Source organism: Phoenix dactylifera, chromosome 2 (assembly GCF_009389715.1).
Source record: "Phoenix dactylifera cultivar Barhee BC4 chromosome 2, palm_55x_up_171113_PBpolish2nd_filt_p, whole genome shotgun sequence".
In the NCBI taxonomy this organism is placed as follows: Eukaryota; Viridiplantae; Streptophyta; class Magnoliopsida; order Arecales; family Arecaceae; genus Phoenix; species Phoenix dactylifera.
In genome coordinates this window covers 21,966,680-21,985,280 of record NC_052393.1, presented here as the reverse complement: position 1 = coordinate 21,985,280, position 18,601 = coordinate 21,966,680, and the positions used below count along the sequence as shown (strand labels likewise).

At 37.4% G+C, this 18,601-nt stretch overlaps 1 protein-coding gene across 1 annotated transcript in view; it reads left to right on the top strand.

The window, feature by feature from the left end:
* The window catches only part of LOC103716998, a 46,619-nt gene extending 28,018 nt beyond the window's left edge, over positions 1 to 18,601 (top strand). Inside the window, exons 7-14 of the mRNA XM_008805221.4 lie at positions 913 to 1,116; positions 1,206 to 1,709; positions 1,793 to 2,002; positions 9,501 to 9,689; positions 13,200 to 13,369; positions 17,343 to 17,495; positions 17,575 to 17,656; positions 17,751 to 18,601. Of these exons, the coding sequence (XP_008803443.1) occupies positions 913 to 1,116; positions 1,206 to 1,709; positions 1,793 to 2,002; positions 9,501 to 9,689; positions 13,200 to 13,369; positions 17,343 to 17,495; positions 17,575 to 17,656; positions 17,751 to 18,152 (1,914 nt within the window). The 3' untranslated portion in view covers positions 18,153 to 18,601. The remainder of the gene's footprint in view (positions 1 to 912; positions 1,117 to 1,205; positions 1,710 to 1,792; positions 2,003 to 9,500; positions 9,690 to 13,199; positions 13,370 to 17,342; positions 17,496 to 17,574; positions 17,657 to 17,750) is intronic.

Here is an 18,601-nt window from a genome sequence, read left to right as displayed (position 1 = left end):
TGGAATTCATTGACCGATTGGTGAGTGTTATTGTCAAATATTTCCATATTTTGTCTTCAGAGCTTCAAATTGGTAGCAGGCAAGCAGTGGCTTTCATACCTTTAAACTTTTGAAGCTAAGAATATTTTCATAAGGTCATGGGGCCAACATATACACTTGAAGATTGTGAGCATGGTCTCAAATTAGGGTTCCATATTGATCCCATACAAACTATCATATACATTATTTGACAGCACTATTACATGTATATTCTCTGATGTATATGCAATGAAATAGGCTACTGGATAACTTAACATAGCGTATATTAAAGTTGGTTGATCCTTTTGCTCCTCTGTGATAGTTTGCCCCATCACATGCATAGCAGGATTCCTTATACTTGTGTCACTGTACTGTTTCTCAAGCAGGTCACATTTCCACATTTTGGCAGCCGATCTGGTTCATGTTTTTATTTTGGGTTCAAATAGGTCCATTGGGCTAATTATACTATAAATAATTTACATCTTTTCTTTACTGTCATTGTTCTGGGGAACCTTGACACCAAAACACTTTGCTTTGGTTTAATAGTTTCTGTCTTTCTTCACTCTAACTGTCAAACCATGAGATACTTATATAGTCATATTACAGACTCTCTTGTCATGCTGCTTGGATTATCAGGATTCCTGTTGGATTATCTCAGTATAAGTATTAATACATGACTCACGGATTTTTTGAGCAGTTAATTCTTGATGATATATGTTTTTTTTTTTTGGGTTGCATTCTTCACAGTTTGATCTCGCATGTACATTTCAGATTGGATATGTTCTAACGTCAAAACGTTGACTGTTGTCGGACTTGAGAATATTGGCCTTAAGGTCTTTTCTTGTGGAGTTATACTATGTATTAGTGGACTGATCTTTGTTATTGTTGGGACAGGAAATTGCTACTCATTTGGGATTTCCAGAAGGTTCTGTGAGGCAATATGGTATGGATCATGATGTGAACAACTTGCTATGGATGGCTGACTCTGTACTTTATGGGTCTTTTGAAGAGGAACAGAGCTTTCCTCCACTGCTGTTGCGAGCCATGTCATTTGGAATTCCCATTGTTGCCCCTGATCTGACTACAATAAAGAAATATGTGAGCTTAATTCTGAATCAGCTACTGGTTTCATTTTTTCTAAGCATTCTTGATCACTTTTCCTTATTAAGACACTATATGTACTGCAGGTTGTTGATCAGACCCATGGCTTTATTTTTCATCCTAGTGATCCAGAATCATTGGCTACAGCTTTTTCACATTTAATAAAAGATAAGAAGTTGTCTTCTTTAGCTTATCATGCTGCATATAATGCCAGAGAACTTTCTATGAACATGCAAGCATCAGATTGCATTGCTGGTTATGCAAAGCTTCTTGAAAATGTACTCCAGTTTCCATCAGATGTAATGCTCCCACATTCCTTTTCTCCAACCCGGCAAACCTCTTGGTTATGGGACCTTTTTATGGGGGATGAGGAAGAAAGCAATTATCATGTGCAAACTGAAGGTTATCTTCCAAGAGAAAGATCCAGCATTGTATATTTGCTTGAGGAACAATATGCTAAAAATCATATGGATAACAGATCTAGAGTTGAAAATGAGGCTCACACTGAGGACTTCCCAACTCAGTTAGATTGGGATATTGTAAGTGAAATGGAAATATCTGATGACATAGAGAGACGAGAGATACAGGAGGTAAGCTGGTTATCGGCATTTCTATGTTTGATATTTTGTTGAATCATCATTGCTGAAATGATTTTTTTTTTGTTAATCTATAGCTTGAGGAAAGGATGGAGAGAACTTTGGGATCATGGGAGGATGTATACCGCAATGCTCGGAAAGCTGAAAAGCTGAAATTTGAAGCAAATGAACGTGATGAAGGTGAACTAGAACGGACTGGGCGGCCATTGTGTATTTATGAGATCTACAACGGAGAGGGGGCATGGCCGTTTTTGCATCGCGGTTCTATATACCGTGGAATAACTCTTGTAAGCTTTGTTAGCTTAAATAACTTCCCATCTATCAGTTATTCCACTTATTCATATAGCAATTCTTTGATTTCTTGCTATAAGTTAGTATAATAGTCAGAAACCAATTTTTCTGCTACTTCTGACCACCATTTTTTGTTTTAAACTTTTATCGTTAATCTAATGATTCTTTCATGCCCTATTGTCGAATTTTCTATCTTTTATCCGTTTGATGTTGTCATCTAGTTGATGTAATAAATCCTGACTTTAGAGTTGAGATTCCTTTTCTTGTACTCTGCCATTATTGTTGTTTCTTTTTTATAGCTTGTTGCTTCCCCCTTTTAGCTCATGTAGTGTCATTCTGCCCCTATATTGACCTTTCATTATTCTTTCATGCCCGGATGTAGAATTTTGTATCTTCTGTCTGTTTGATGTTGTCATCTAGTTGATGTAATAATTCCTAACTTGAGAGTTGAGTCTCCTTTTCTTGTACTCTGCCATTATTGTTGCTTTCTTTTTTTATAGCTTGTTGCTTCCCCCTCTTAGCTCATGTAGTGTCATTCTGCCCCTGTATTGACCTTTGTAACCATTTATGTGCTTGCACATGTCGGTATGCTTATTGTAGACATTTAATTGATATGCATATTGCAAGCAGTTTTTTTCCTATTTTTTGTTTTGATACTTAGTCTTCTACTATTTGGGGACGTAGGAATTAAATTTTTTTGATTTATTAATTTTAACACGTTTGACACTTTTTTATAGGTATTGCCCTCTCCTGGACCTAAATCACATTAGTGATTGTTATAGGACTTTATTAGAAGTGTGATATGTGGGGACCATATAACGAAAGAATTAAATAACATGTACCTTAAGGCTTTGTTATGCATTCTCAAGTAATTACTAAATTACCCAAGGTATGCAATCTCGATACTGGTGATTGCAGGTACCAATGCAGTATTGTATCGAGTTGAACCATGCCGACACATTACGCAGACGTATACCATACTAGTTCGCTGTTTTTTGCCCTTTTGTTTTTCGATTTTTTGGTTTTTTTAGATTATTTTAATATTTATAGATCTTTAAATTATGATTTTAAGTATTTTTAAATATTATTTTATTCCATATTGATCTCAAGGGACTATATGATTACTTAATGGATGTATTTATAATAATTAAACATAGATTTATCAATAATCCAACACATACAATGCATATTTTTGAGCTTGAAATATATATGCCAAATTGATTTGAATTACAAAATACATACCTGTCTCTAACTTCTCGTGGTGTCTATGTTGTTCATAGACATTGGGATCTTGTCCATACTCGGGGCTTTAAACATGACTCCAGCCCATGTACCATGCCCAATCCTGCATTCAATAATTTGAGCCTCCATGTTTGACACCTTGTTACTGGTCCTCTCTCTGATGTTGTGTTCGCTATCCCACTCCCTTCCGAGGGTAGAAGATCTCGGCAGCAAGATCCAACCTATAATCTGGTTGAGGCTGTGGAGGATAGTAGCTACTCCAATATGATGGCTTAGTCAATAGATATGTTTATGGGTCATACTCTGGTTGTGCAGAATAGGATCCAGTGTATGATAAAGATCTAGGTACATGCAAGGACCCTACTTTGTGTGCTGTCATGAGCTGCAGCAGCATCTTGCCCTGAATCACCTCAAAAGGCCCATCTCCTATATAATATGGCATCCTTGCAGGCCTCACAACGTGTGTCGTGGATTGTATCTTGCATGGCATAAGGACAATGTGACTCATTAGTGAATCGAGTCAAATTAGATGGCTGTCGTATACACCCCCATGTTCATCTTTACCTCCTTGACAATTTTTAGTATCATCACAAGATGATCTGGGCAACTGGTCATCCAAGGATGCAGTGGTCTCAAAATCCAAGTAAACAGTCTCCTCGCCAACCCTCTATGGTGGATCTGCAGCTTTCTTTCCATTCCCTTTTCAATGTTTTGGAACTTGTTCCTACCTTACTGGACAATGAGCCATGATGGCCTGTCCTTAGCATCTCTTTGTCATATCTCTAGATGGATATATTAGGCATAGAACCTTGCGATCTTGATTGGCTCCACCTGACCTCCATGGATGCTCCTACTGCTGGGCATCAGCTAGTTGTGTGGCATGTGTGGCTTTGCCTCTTTGAACTTATCCAAGCCTCCTTTGCTATGACACTAGCAAGTTGAAGGAATGATTCAGACTCATCAAACTCTTGATGCTGTTGCTAGCCTTCAAGTCAACCAATTATGGATCCTCGTCATTATATGCAAAGTCATTATGAAGTGTGTCATCACACTTCAACTCCTAATGGATGATGCACTTCAATCTAAGCTGTAGACTGTAGTGCATGTATACCAAGTCATGCAATCTCTTCTATGTTACACAGTTCCTCTATTTGCTATATATTAAGGAAAAGGTTGGCCAGTTGCGCTCACAGCTACTGGAGGAGATCACCTGACAGGATTCATATTGCTAATGTCTTGAGATTTTTATATGAAATCCCTAAATGTAACCACAATTCAAATGCAAATGCAATCCAGTAAATTGGATATTAGTAATGACTTATTATAAAACTTGAACCAATTAAAGTTGGTGTCCAAAGATACTTGGATCATAACGTCTTTACGCACAATTGCCTTCTCACTAAGATTAAGGCCCTTTGTAAAAACTTTAGACTAAAAGACACATGACATATAACATCATATATCTGCTTGAATTGACAAAGTTATTTTCCCACCTGTTAAATTAGCCTACCTCCTTTAGACATTTGGCATCAATGAGCTTATCAGGCTCCATCTTCTAAATGACATTGCGCAGGGCAATCAATAATTCGTCGTCTATGTCCATTCATTGGATGCTATGTTCGTACTTTGGGTTGAGGTAATAGGCTGTCAGGACATATAACTGATTTCGTTAGCAAACAAAGGATTGTATCATTATATTTTATACAAATAAACAAGCATTGTGGCTTGTATTCGGATTACCTACTAGGTGCAGCTCTCTATCTATCAGGTAATCCTATCTCTCAATGATGTGAATATACTAGTTAAGATATTTAGGATCTACCTGCTTGATCTTGCACTTGGCAGTCATATATTTTTATGCAAGAAGCCCAACTGGGGTTACCTGTTGTTGCTATTCACAATCCTATGCACTTGACATAGGGTTGCGATTGTCATAACTACTCTCTCAGCTCACTTAAAACTGCTGGCTTGTCACAGATCCCTCCACATGACTCCCTTCCATGCCAGCATAGGCATGTCTACCTTTTTTCCACTCTAACACTTATGAATATGTGAAGCAAGCTTGTCTTCTTTCAAATAAGGCTAGAGAGTGCAATTTGTGCATGGAGAAGCAGGTGACTGCCGGACTCAATATATCACCCCCCCCCCCCCCCCCCCCCCCCCCCCCCAACCCCCCCATTTGCTTCCTTATCAAAGTGAACACTCATGTGTAGTAGTGATAGCTCGGGCTGTCTCCATCACCTGCTTCGTCTTGTGAATCCTGCCTGTCTCCATTAACATCAAGTCTATGCAATAGGCAGCACATGTGGTCCAGAAGATCCATGAATCATGATCATCAGAATATATCTGACAGCCTTGTACTATACCATCGTACATTATCAGTAACCACTTGCAAGACATGCTTCTCTCTTATCTGGGCAATTACCTACTCCACCAAGCTCGGGATGCGTGGGACATCATGCACCTTGTCAAAAGGATCAATTGATTTATGAAAGAATGCCTTTGTATCATAAGATATCAAAAAAATGGTATTCTTCATCTCATGGGTCCTGTCCAACCATCACACATCAATATCACATCATAAATCTCCTACTTGCTCTTGTACAAGGCTATCCTTCTTTTTGGCTCGTCATTTTCATCAAGCAATGCACTATGGATATCCTTGGACCGAGGAGGATCAACATCCTGATCAGTTTCTAGATGAGTTGATAGTAGAAGGGTAGTAGCTGTTATCTACAATATTTACAAGGATGTGGTTGTAGTGGAATCATGAAGTAATAGCTCTCCACATATCCTTTTTTCTATCATTGAGGAGTATAGAATTAATTCTTTGCTGCTTTGAGTCTTTACTGGAGGAGGCATATGGATCTAAATCATGAATGGTGGTCCCTACTGATATATCTTTGGGCTCCTTTCTCTTCTTGCTAGTAAAAACCCCAAATATAGATTATTTAGTTGCTACCTTCGCCCACAACCTTTCTCACAAACTGCCTCCTCATTTAGCTTAGATCTGGCCTAGCAGATTTGGATCTAGAACCCACCTCATACTGTAAGGACCCAAATTATGCATGTGGCTGACAGCCTCCTCCCTTTACCAATGATTATTCAGGATGTCTCGAATGACAAGCAAAACTTGAGCCTCCTCCATATCATGTGGATTTATGCCTACGGTCCCTTGGAATTCTAAAATTGTATGGTGTCTCAACAACCCGACAATCAATTTTTCCTTATTTCTCCGAACTGTTTTCCTTGCTATATCTAGAGTCAAGAATATGCTTCTTTATTAATTTTCGGACTTTTTGTTGACTTCTCTTACTTGCAGCCACATGGGGATAACCACCGACCGGATGCTGCTTTAATCTTGTCACCCATGTCCCTCCACTATGCATTGCACCACTTTCACCTTTAATGGTGCCATCCCAAAATCACTATACCATTCTTACAACCTAGATTTGTATCACTGTCTTGAATTTGTTTGTGCAAGTTTGATGAACACTTGTCATAAACCACCTCATTCATTATTATGAATCAAATAAAGTGGATCTATTAAAAATTTATATTTTTAGATTGATTAATGATTTTTATAATTTTATTTCATTTAATACATCTGATAATTTATAAATTATGTAGAGATATGTATGTTGTCCCAAAAAAATATGTGCTAATTACTAATACTCATTAATATATTTTTCATGAACTTTAGTAGATTTAATAATTCTTTAAGCAACTAAATACTTTAAAATTAGACATTTACATTGTATTGCAAAAATTGTTGAATTACTTAATGGAATGCTTCTATATTATTTCTATATTAATATTTAATTATAAAATATCTAAAATTAGTTTAATTCAAATCAATATAGAATCCTATCAGCCATGGTATGCTGAATCGGCCCGTACCGGACCGGTTTGGTCCCGGACCGATCCGGTACAATGGTGGAAAATGGTTTCGGCCCTTTGGGGCCGGAACCGAGCAATACAAAGGTGTATTGGTGCGAATCGGACCGGTTTGCACCGGTACTCGCGAGCGAGCGGCAGCTCGCAGGGATGTGGAAAAACGTGCCTGCGCACGCGACGTCTCGCGGGGAACTGCGCTCGGGCGCCCAGAACCGCGCGGGCGTGTTGGGAGCTGCGCAGACGCACGCCCATGTGCAGAAAACCTATAGATCGGTTTGGTACCGATTCGGTATGCCCGAACCGGTATCGAACTGTTCCGGGTCTCCATCGGTACGCTGACCGGTACTAGTTCGAGTGGGCCCGACAGGGGAAACGCATCCCTTTCTTAACTTAGTTAAGGGTAGTTGTTGTTGGTTAGGTAGATGTGAGGAAAGAGCAGTGCACCTTGCTGCTAGCAATACTACATATACTTTTTTAACACATGGGTATGTCTTAATTACCACCTAATTTTGAAAATTATTTGAATTTGGGCTTAGATTTGGTTTAGCCATAACTATGCCCAAATTCGAACAAATTTCTATTAAAACAAGTAGCATGCATACCCCCAAACATGCCATCATTTTTTATAAATTTTTTGAACATGTGTATTTTATTATTATTATTAGATCTAAATTATATTTTTAATCTAAACAGTTACATGATCACTGAAAAATCATGATTTCTTCTTCAATACATAAATCACCCTTAAATCTATAGCATATCATGAAATCATGCCAAATTGCAAAATTTTGAGATGATTTTCCTGGATTTTATTTTTGCTTATTTTAGGCATAAAAATGAAGTTAAGAAAAAGAAAAATGAGGAGGAGAGAGGGGATTGTACCTTGGATTTGGGCTCAAAACAACAAATTGTCCTGCTTCCCTGTTTTTTCCTCAAAATCTATTACTGAAAGCTCTCATTTGGAAGAAAAGAGAGGAGAAGGTCATCTTGTGGCCTCCTCTCTTATTAGTGAATGGGTGACCGAACCATCCCGAGTTGCTCCAACCTGAGCGGACATACCAACATGGTTCTTGCTAGCTCGAGTTGGTACAGCCCAAACCTATTGGTTCTAGTCAGTTTGGCAGACTGTGAAACTACCTAATTGTGTTGAGTTTGATTTGTTCAATATGGACTTTTTTTAAAGTCAATTTGGAATTTTTCTTCGCAGTTGCATACTCAAGGAAGGTTGAGGCAGATTCTCCATCCGTTGTACCCTCGCCAAGTTGCTTCTTAGATCTTCTCCATTTACTAGGAAAGGCCTCTAGAATTGATAAATAGATATGCCTTGGAAAGACAAAAAAAAAAAAAAAAACTGAAGATATGAAATTTGCAAAAGATATTACATCTGCTTATGTTTTTTTCCCATTTGGGAAAGATAAATCAGATCAGATTTATCATGATGGCTTCAATCATTGTTCTACTACTCAAAAATGTGGATTTTCATAGATCTAATCTTAAATTACCTTGATGTTGATAAATCGGATTAGTTTTAGCATGATAGCATTGATCTTTAATCTAATGCTTAAAAAGTAGAGTTTCGCAGATCTAGTGTTAAATTGTCTTGATGTTTTTTGTGAAGCTTCTTTCCATATATATGTAACACAAAAGTTATTTCCATTTTGTATATTTAATGGAGTTAGACTACTCAATAGAAGTTAAATTTTTGTAAAAATATTTAACTATTCCAAAAATAAATAATGGGAATTCAAATTGAAAATTCACGCTGTTGGGTTTGATCTACACCTCTATAAATGGCCAAAAATCATAAATCATTATATTTTGGAGATCTTTAACCTGCATGTGTAGTGACCAGAAAGATGGCTGGTATCAATTGCACTGGAGTGCCCAAATGTACGATAAGACACATAAACTGAAGATACATTTTATTGATCATGATCGAGAATCGAGATATTTTAAAACATGGGTAGATTTGAATTCAATGGGTTTTGATGATTAGGTCATAGCAAAACATAGTAATGTGCTACTAAACCCTTTCATCTTTCTACCCATTTGGTGCTTGTATGAAGGACTACCAAAAACACATGATTTTTCGTTTAAGGCTTTGCAGTGTTGTTCATGTTCAGTATTTTGGATCTTTAAATTAGGTGGTCCATCATTAATATTGAATTATTATATCTTTTACCAAACATTTAATATTTAGTGTTTAGTCCAACTATATTTAATATATCTGTTTATTTAGTCAGTAGATTTTTTTCTTTTTTATTATTTTTAGTGGGAACTATTGCACTATTAGGTTACTAAGTTATTCAACCGTGTGTCCCTTTTGATATTTATGGCCTGATCTGCTTGCTTCAGTTAAGCAGTGCCCAAAGATCAAGAGCAGATGACCTGGATGCAGTTAGTCGTCTTCCTATCTTAAATGAGACATACTACAGAGATATTCTTTGTGAGCTTGGTGCCATGTTTGCGGTCGCAAATAGGGTGGATAATGTTCACAAATTACCCTGGATTGGTTTCCAGTCATGGCGGGCTGCTGGAAAGAAGGTATGTACTGTAATGTAGTTTGAAATGCAGTTAATTCTTTTGTTCAAATACTGTCTAGATTTATAATATTGGAGTAAGTGTCAGTAATTTATTGCATCAGAATTTGATGGCATAAGTTTATTATTGGCAATCATTTGTCTGAAATCTTCTTTATTTGCTTTGATTTTGTTCTTTATCCACTATACAGGCAGACCAGGGTCATAACTGAAATCATGTTTAAATTTATGTAACATAACAAAATGTTCTCTAATTTTCTAATTGAAATTTATTTGTCTTAGAATGTATGAACTTTTCCTTTTTACTCTTTTTCTTTTTTTCTTTCTTTTGTGGGGTTTGAATTTGAAGTGCATCCAGAAATTAAACTTAATCCACTCAAACAGTAATTTAGTGATTTATTATGCTCAAATATGTAATACAGCTGATGCTTAGATGTTTCTCCTTTTCTTTTAAAAAAAATAAAAATCTGTATATACTTTGGTAGGACTGGTGTTTTATTTGAAAGATAAAATAGTAATAGTACATTTTTATATTGCAAAGAAGTCATCCTGGCACCAATTAGATACATGTACAAAAGATTCTCTTTAGTACAAAGAAGTAATCGCATTGATTTCTTATGCAAGTTTTATGGAATTTAACACATGTGAAGCTCATTATTTATTGAGTGGACACAATTGATTCATAGTTTTCAAGCAAGTGGTTGGCCCGTCTGGTACATGTGGTGGAAGCATGGATGGCTGTGATCATATATTATTATAATCTTTTGTTAGCTATGTAACTAAGTAAATGCACTTCCACTTTCATTGGTGCAGATCTCATGATTCTTTACCTCAAATAGAGCAAAATGGAACCATGCTATGTTTATTAATAAAGTGTGTGCTTATAGATGGCTGATGCAAGGGTTTAGGAGATGTGGATTATCAAGGCATGGTAGAGGTAGAGATGTTATTTTGGTCTTTTGACATTGGTGCTCTCAGGCCGCATGGTGCCATGCAAAACAGTAGGAAAATTAGATTATTTTTTCAATGTATTTGCCTCATTTGTTATTTACTGTTGTTTTAGGAAATTAGACATTGTAGTGAACCACGTAAACCTTTTATGTGAAAAGTCATGATAGTGATCTTGTCGCCAAATATGAGAAGTTTCCAACCCGAATCAAGGTTATCAAGAACTTTATTTCCAATATACTGCAACTCCATAACACAAATACAAACAATAATGCCTTTCTTATATTTTTAATATGTTTTGATAGAAGGTAGCAAGGTTCACCGTACTGGTACCGGTAGGCGTACTGATCGCCTACGAGGCCGGTACGGTTCCGGTTCGGATCGGTTTAAATCAGTACCAAACCGGCCAGCTCTTCCCGCCGGAGCCGGAAAAGAAGAAGAGAACAAGAGAGCGAGCGGTGAGGAAGGGAGGGAGGAAAGGAGAGGCCGCCCGCGAAGGGCCGCGGGGGGTGGCAGAGGTCGGGGGAGCGGCAGAGGCTGGGGGGACGGCGGGACGCGGCGGAGGCCGAGGCCGCGGCCATGTCCCTTGTTTTGAAAGAAATAGGGGACGTGGCCATGGCCTCGGCCTCCGCCCCCCGCGGGCTCCGCCACCCCCCCTTCGCCTCCGCCGGCCCTCCGCGGGCAGTGAAAGTTTCTCCTCCCTCCCTCTCTTCTTTGTTCTCTCTCTCATCTTCTTCTTCTCCGGCTCCGGCTGGGTTCGGCCCCGTACCGGTTTCCATGGCTCCACCGTACCGGTTGGTCCGAACCGGCCGGTTCGGCAAACCTTGGAAGGTAGTCTACTAATAGGCTAGCAGCATTTTTCTTTGCATATTAAGCAAGTCCTTGGTGAAATCTCACAATGAATATGGTTTGTGTCACTCCTGTTGGACTAATAGGTCGCACCATTTAGATTGGCGCACATTTAGGGCTTTCTTAAGGGAAGATCACCAATAACCAATATTTCAACAATAATAATATTTAGAAATCAAAAAGCTTGCTATAAATGTACTAAACCTGAAACCAATTTGGTCAACTATATTATAAATTCAATCATCGAAGCAAAATATGTAAATAAAAGAAAAAATCAATTTATTTTTTATCCCATAGATGAACTCTTGTTATTAAGCTACATTAAAACATTTGTAATACTTTGATAGTTTGGTGCCAAATGCAATGGAAGCTCAATCTGAACTGTTAATATTTTTCCATTAGTTAACAAATAGAGACAGTATGATTCTTGATCCTTAGGGCAAATTGTACTGCAATAATGTATTAGTACAATAGTGATAACCAATATATGTACTTCATGTTGGTGGTTATTTATTGATTAGAATACTTGCTTATATGTAAGAATCCCAAATGAAGATGATACAATAAATGTAGATTAGTGTGCTTATTAGATACTTGAAGTGAGCTTAATTATGTGTTCTCAATATGAATCTCAGTATACAGAATAGACTGTAGTGAGTATATTAGTGCAACAGTGATAACCAGCATTTATACATCATATCTGTGGTTACATATGGATTACAGTACTTAGTTCACATATAAGAATCCATATGAATACAATGCAATAAATGTAAATTGGAAGGTTATCCATATCTCTAACATCTCATTTCAAACTATGGAGCAAATGCAAAGTGATCCCTTTTTAGATGCCTGTAGTGAGCTAAAGTATGTGTTCCCATTCATGAGTTGTGACCTATCTTGTAGATCCGACATAAGGAAGCAAGCATGTATGCAAATAAGTTTCCACAAAGCAGCTCCAATGTGCAGGTAGCTGGAATACCACATAGTACATATGCTATATGTTGGTTACTTGTGGTTGGTATTCTGGAAATATTAAAAAAACAAATGAGTTCTCCACATTAAAGGGAAAAAGAATTAGGTGCATGCTTTTTTACACATTTGACATTCCATTTTAGTATGGTAAGACAGGTTAAAGCAAAACAAATTGTTGTCAAGATCTACATCAATCTATGCACAATCGTGTATTGAGCTAGTTAGCATGTTACTGTGTCCAAACAAAATATTTTGTCGACAAGGATTAGAGATTGATTAACATATCATACCATCATCCAATATTTCCTCCTCTCTCATTCATTTCATAACCTCTCTCTTCTTTTTGTATTTGTAGCCTTTATGACCAATTTTTGAGCTTCGTACTATATCTGAACCTTCAGGCTGTTATACAAGGTGCATGATAACAGATTAAGTTCTCTAATTCTATAGATCTGGAGACATTCTCTCACAAGAATGAAGGCTTTACACCCTCAAATTTATACACTTTGTCATCTTGTTTATATGCCCAAAATATTTTATTCTACCAATATGCATACCTATATATTTGTTGTACAAATTTTGTTAGAAATCTTGCTGCTGTCTCACTTGATACCTTAATTTTTCAGGCCTTGGAATGGGCAACTCTTTTCTATTATCATTTGTTTTCTCCTAACTTGATCTTTAACAAAAGCCAGTTAAATGATTAGAAATTTGTTGATTGATGTTCCATCCTTTTGTCAAACAGGTTTCCTTGTCTGATAAAGCAGCAGAAGTACTAGAGAAGACTCTACAATCAGAAAATAAAGGAGATGTCATCTACTATTGGGCACTGATGGATATTGACCAGAAGGATGTGGAAATGGAAGATATTGACTTTTGGTCAATGTGTGACAGCTTAAATAATGGGCATTGCAGGTATCTTCTGTCTTTTCTTTCAAAAAAGATAATTGCTCGACTTCTCTAGGTGTGCCATTTATATGCTTGTAAGCTTTGATTAGGCTATCCAGGTTCTTTATATTGCCTTTCAAATTGTTTCAACTGATTTTTTTTAGCAATATGGAGGCATGTTGGCATGTGCTCCTCCATTGAATTGCTTAAAATTTTATTTTTTGGGTATAGGTATAATGTTCCAACAAAGACAGCATATTTTGATTTTATTTGGCAACTTATACTACGGAAAACTTAATTATGCCTTAAAAATGTTCTGAATTACTCAAAATGTTCAATCTTAAGGGTCTTTGTGAATATGTTTGCGAATAGTATTGACTTAGTATGTTGTTCTTCTTGAAGGTCATTTCATTTTGAAGTATGTTTTCAGTTGGTTGCAAGCGATAGTGATTTTATTTTTTTTTTGGATAAAAGGGAGGTGGTCCCCCACCCAGTCACCCAAGGGTGGGTGGGATTTGAATCCAGGTCATTGGATAACATCTCCCAATGACTTTACCAGCTCAACAAATTGGCAACCATACAATGATAACAAGTATGTTAATGCCTTGAGTGTAGGTGGACCTTCACTAGGTGTGTTATCGTGTGAGGAAGCATAGCATCCAAATTATTGAATGAGTCAGACCAGAGATTCGATGATAAATAGAACAAAACTTAAACCTGAAGAGACCTTTGCCTGATGGCATTTTAATATGATACATAGATCCAGAATTATATTCTCTAGAATTTGGAGTTTCATGATCACCAAGTCCTTTGTGCTATTACCATCTTCTATTTCACATCAATGGAGAATGTAAATTGAGTCATTGATGTTACTAATTATTCCATGAGCTTGTATGGTTTACAATATGAAGTTCCTCAAGTGACAATATCTAAATGTAGTTTGTGCTTCCATTGGAAGCATTTATTTACATTTGTCCTTTTTTCACATCATATATTGACATGTTTCCTTCTTTCAAAGTCTTAAAATGTGATGTGTACTAAATGATATTATGTCATGATTGGTTTTTATGCCATAGTTGCACATTTATTCATTTTCAAGAATTACCACAAACAATCTGCTCCATTGATGTGGCACAAGTCTAAAGTGAAGAAGATGAATCTTTGAAAGCATGGACTTGGGGTTCAGATAACTAGGGTTCAACATTTACTGTCATGCCTCCGACCCGAAATCGCGAGCTGGGGTCGTGGCAACCGCTGCATACTTATAAGAAACTCTCCCCATAAGCATTCCAGGCATTTCAATCACAATTTTATAAAGCAAGTAGTGGAATAAATAATCAATCGAATGAGCCCAAAATTTAAATTACTAAAATCCAAACTTAATGCATCACAAAATTCTAAGAATATCCAATAGTCTTGCATCATACTTTTATAAAATCCTAAAATAAATCGACCAGAATTGTAAAAACTTAATGTCTCCCGAAATAAATGCCCATGCCATCTTAGTTCTTAGGATATGTAAAAACAATAAAATATCGAATAATGAGCTAGACAGCTTAGTAAACAATGAACACTTTAACTAGATAAATAAGGCAATAAGATAATAATAATTTCACAAAATTCAACTTGAAGATTAGAGGTCGTTACCTTGGTTTTGGCGAGATCTCGCGGTGGCACAAAGAACGGACATTGTGGATGGCGTTGAAGACTGAGAGAAGAAGGAATACTCAAGTGAGGAGGCCTAAGATCTGTGATGAGAGGTTGATGGGAAGCTAGGGCGGTCTAAAAGAGAGCCGAGATCCAGCATTAAAGCTTTTCTCGGCATCGGACTCCTACCAGAGTTGATGGAGAAGATGACCCCCATTGGGTGTTTGTCTTCTCTTCAGCACATGTGGTGCATGTGCACCTTAAGTCCGCCTCCAGCATATGCAGAGCATGTGCTGGACTGCATGTGCTGGGCTTAAAATTCCTTTTTTTTAGATTTCTGGTTTTGGGCCTGATGAGTCTTGGGCCAAGTGGGTCTTGGGTCTAATGGGCTTCGGCTGATCCATTTTTTTCTTTTGTGGGCTGAAGTGTGCTTCCGGGCCAGTCAAATGGACTCGGCCCGGTTCATTTTGGGCCGGGTATTACATTTACGTTGATCATATTACTGCAAATATATCAAGTATGCAATCCATTCGTTCATCATGATGCATTGAAAGTAGGGCTTTGGCAAATTAAGTTATTAGTCCTATTATGTTATCCGCTTTGTACTTATCCCACTAATAGCTGAAATATATCAAGTATGCATACGAATGCTTGTTTTTATAAGCATTTATATTGCACCGGAACTTTGCTTGCTGTCTATAATTTTCCCATCAAAATCATCCCCAATTTGGCAACTCACAGTATCAGTTTCCATGTAGTCCTTGAGGACTTGCTAACTCTACTGAGCTCATATGGTGTTTGTTTACAAAGCCTACCATCTTTTCTCGACTTCCATTTGTCTGAATTTTGAGCATGATATTCCAGACTGGAATTTCGTGTCATCATTTACCCATCACTTTCTCTGTCTTAAGCCCTATTACCTTTTCTTATTTTTCATGCATGTTATTCTTTTAATTGATTTTTCAGACCGTGTATGTACCATACTTGATTTAGGACTTAAAATGGATCTGAGTGTTGGTCCGAGATGAACTTTTAAATGTATATCTATATTTTTCCCTTTGTACGTATGCACAATGATGTAATTGGATGTTAGTTACCACATTTTGCTTGATTTACTTGCTTACCCCCTCCCCCTCTTTTGTAAGAATTGTCTCAATATAGTGTTCCAATCAACACGCATCTACTTAAGGATGGGGTTTTGTTTTACAGTTTTTAAGTTTACCTGCAGCTTTGATTCATATCCAGTCATTGCCTTTTTTATCTGATTAGGTTAATATTTTACTGGCTATACTTATTGACATCTGAAGCAACAAGGATGAATGCTTTTTTTGGAAATGGAAGGCTTCTGCGATTATCTGTGAATTACCTGTCCCTGACTTGAAATCGATTCTTCAGCAATGTGTCACTGATCTAATCTTTATCAACTTTTTCTGGGTTTCGAATGTAACTTGTACACTGCATCTCCTTTGCCTTGCCATCTTAGCAAAAGAGGATTAATTGTGCCCATTTCTTTGCCCTCCTCTTTTAACCTCAGCCATTTTCTGTATGTTTCTCTATAAAGTTGTTGCACATCTTGGCATAAATGGCATGTTCATCTTCAGTTAACATCCTGCAATCTTAGGTTTTATGCAACATATATAACTCCTAGGCAATTATAGATTAATCTTTAAAGTGTAGTTACCTGATGAAGATGACCTTTTATTTAGATCATCTATGTTCATCACATTCATGAGCATCCAAACCTTCCATGGAATTGTATTAAACAGATTTTAGTGACTGGCTTTCTACCTAACACCAAGCCTTATCAATAAGCAATAGTGCATTGGTAGACCTGGATATGAGGGTCACAATGGGTTTCCTTCGGTAAAAATTTGGCGGAAAAGAATCCATGGCGTTTAAAAGATGAATGCAGTCTCGGAGGCAATCTTCTAAATGTTGTGATGGAGGAATTCTGGTATAATTGCATGCAAGTCCTGCAATTTTGTTTCTCTGTTTTTTTCCTCCCCTTATACATGGGGTAAAATTAATCTAGGAAATAGATCTTATATATTTTCATATTGTCACTACAGCATTTACCTAATGCACAAAATACTGCTTTATTAGTATAGGTATATATTCAAACCAAGGATTGTTATTTATAGTTCAAACATGTACAATCCTGATTCCTGAATATGTGCCAATGCTGTCTTCTCCAGTTAGATTCCGCACATGAAATGTTTTTTTAAAGAAAAATGTTCCTTATCCAGTATCTTTTGGAGGTTAGGAAGAACTACCTGTTATGATCATTTTTAATGTCAGTCTGGAAGTTACATACATGGATTGCAAAGCTTAATGCTATTTCATTTTCTTATAGGGCTGCATTTGAGGATGCATTCAGAAGGATGTATGGGCTACCTGATGACATGGAAGCCCTGCCCCCAATGCCTATTACTGGCGGCCAGTGGTCTGTTCTCCACAGCTGGGTGATGCCGACACCCTCCTTCTTAGAGTTTGTAATGTTTTCCAGGTAAGTTTTTATAGTATGACTTGAAATGCTGTACTTCAAATATTAACATTTGCTTGACACCTTTTCTACTGAATTACAGAATGTTTGCCGATTCCCTTGATAGCTTGAATAAGAATAATAGCAGCACCACTGAATGTGTGCTAGGATCTTCAACATTAGAGGTAGATTAATGTTTTTTATGATGATATTTGAGTTTAGGTGATTGATACTTATTGATACCTGTCTGCCATTTGTTTCCACTCATTGTAATCTCAGAAAAGGCACTGCTACTGTCGGATTTTTGAAGTCCTGGTCAATGTCTGGGCTTATCACAGTTCCAGAAGGATGGTTTACCTCGACCCAATCAATGGGAAGCTTAGAGAACAGCACCCTCTTGAGCATAGGGATATGTGGGTGAAGTACTTCAGCTTTCCATTGCTGAAGAGTATGGATGAAGATTTGGCCGAAGAAGCAGATGATGGCATGCATCCAGTGGATAGATGGTTGTGGCCTTTAACTGGTGAAGTTCAATGGCAGGGAATCTTAGACAGGGAGAGGGAGGAAAGATACAGGCGTAAAATGGATAAAAAGAGAAAAACGAAGGGGAAATTGTTAGAGAGACATAAGTATGGATACAAACAGAAAACCTTAGGGCAGGAACAGAAAGACAAAGCATGATAGCAGGTCCAACCACAATGTTAACCAATCAAAACTAAAAGCTCCAACTTCTATGTCCATATGGAGGTCCAAAAGGTTCATGCAGTTTCAACAGTGATTATTTGCAACACTGCCACAGGTGCAAAGGCGACATCCTTGGTGTACATATATTCTTCCCCCCTTCTCCGCCTTGGATTATGCTCCGAAGGAGTAGAAGAGATAAAGAGCCACGCTGCCAAAGTTTCAGTTTTTTTCTTTTTTGGGTTCTTTTTTCCTATTCTTGTTAACCACCAAGGTAGGAGTACCAGAAAAATTTTTTTCCTTATAGCCAATTGATATTCTTTGATTACTGATACAATGAAGCAGCTATATACAAAGAACTTTTGTTCTGCTCATGTAATCATCGCTTCTTGTACATTCAGGATATTAGGGGTGATTTCCAATGAGAACAGTAATTCTTTGGGGGGAGA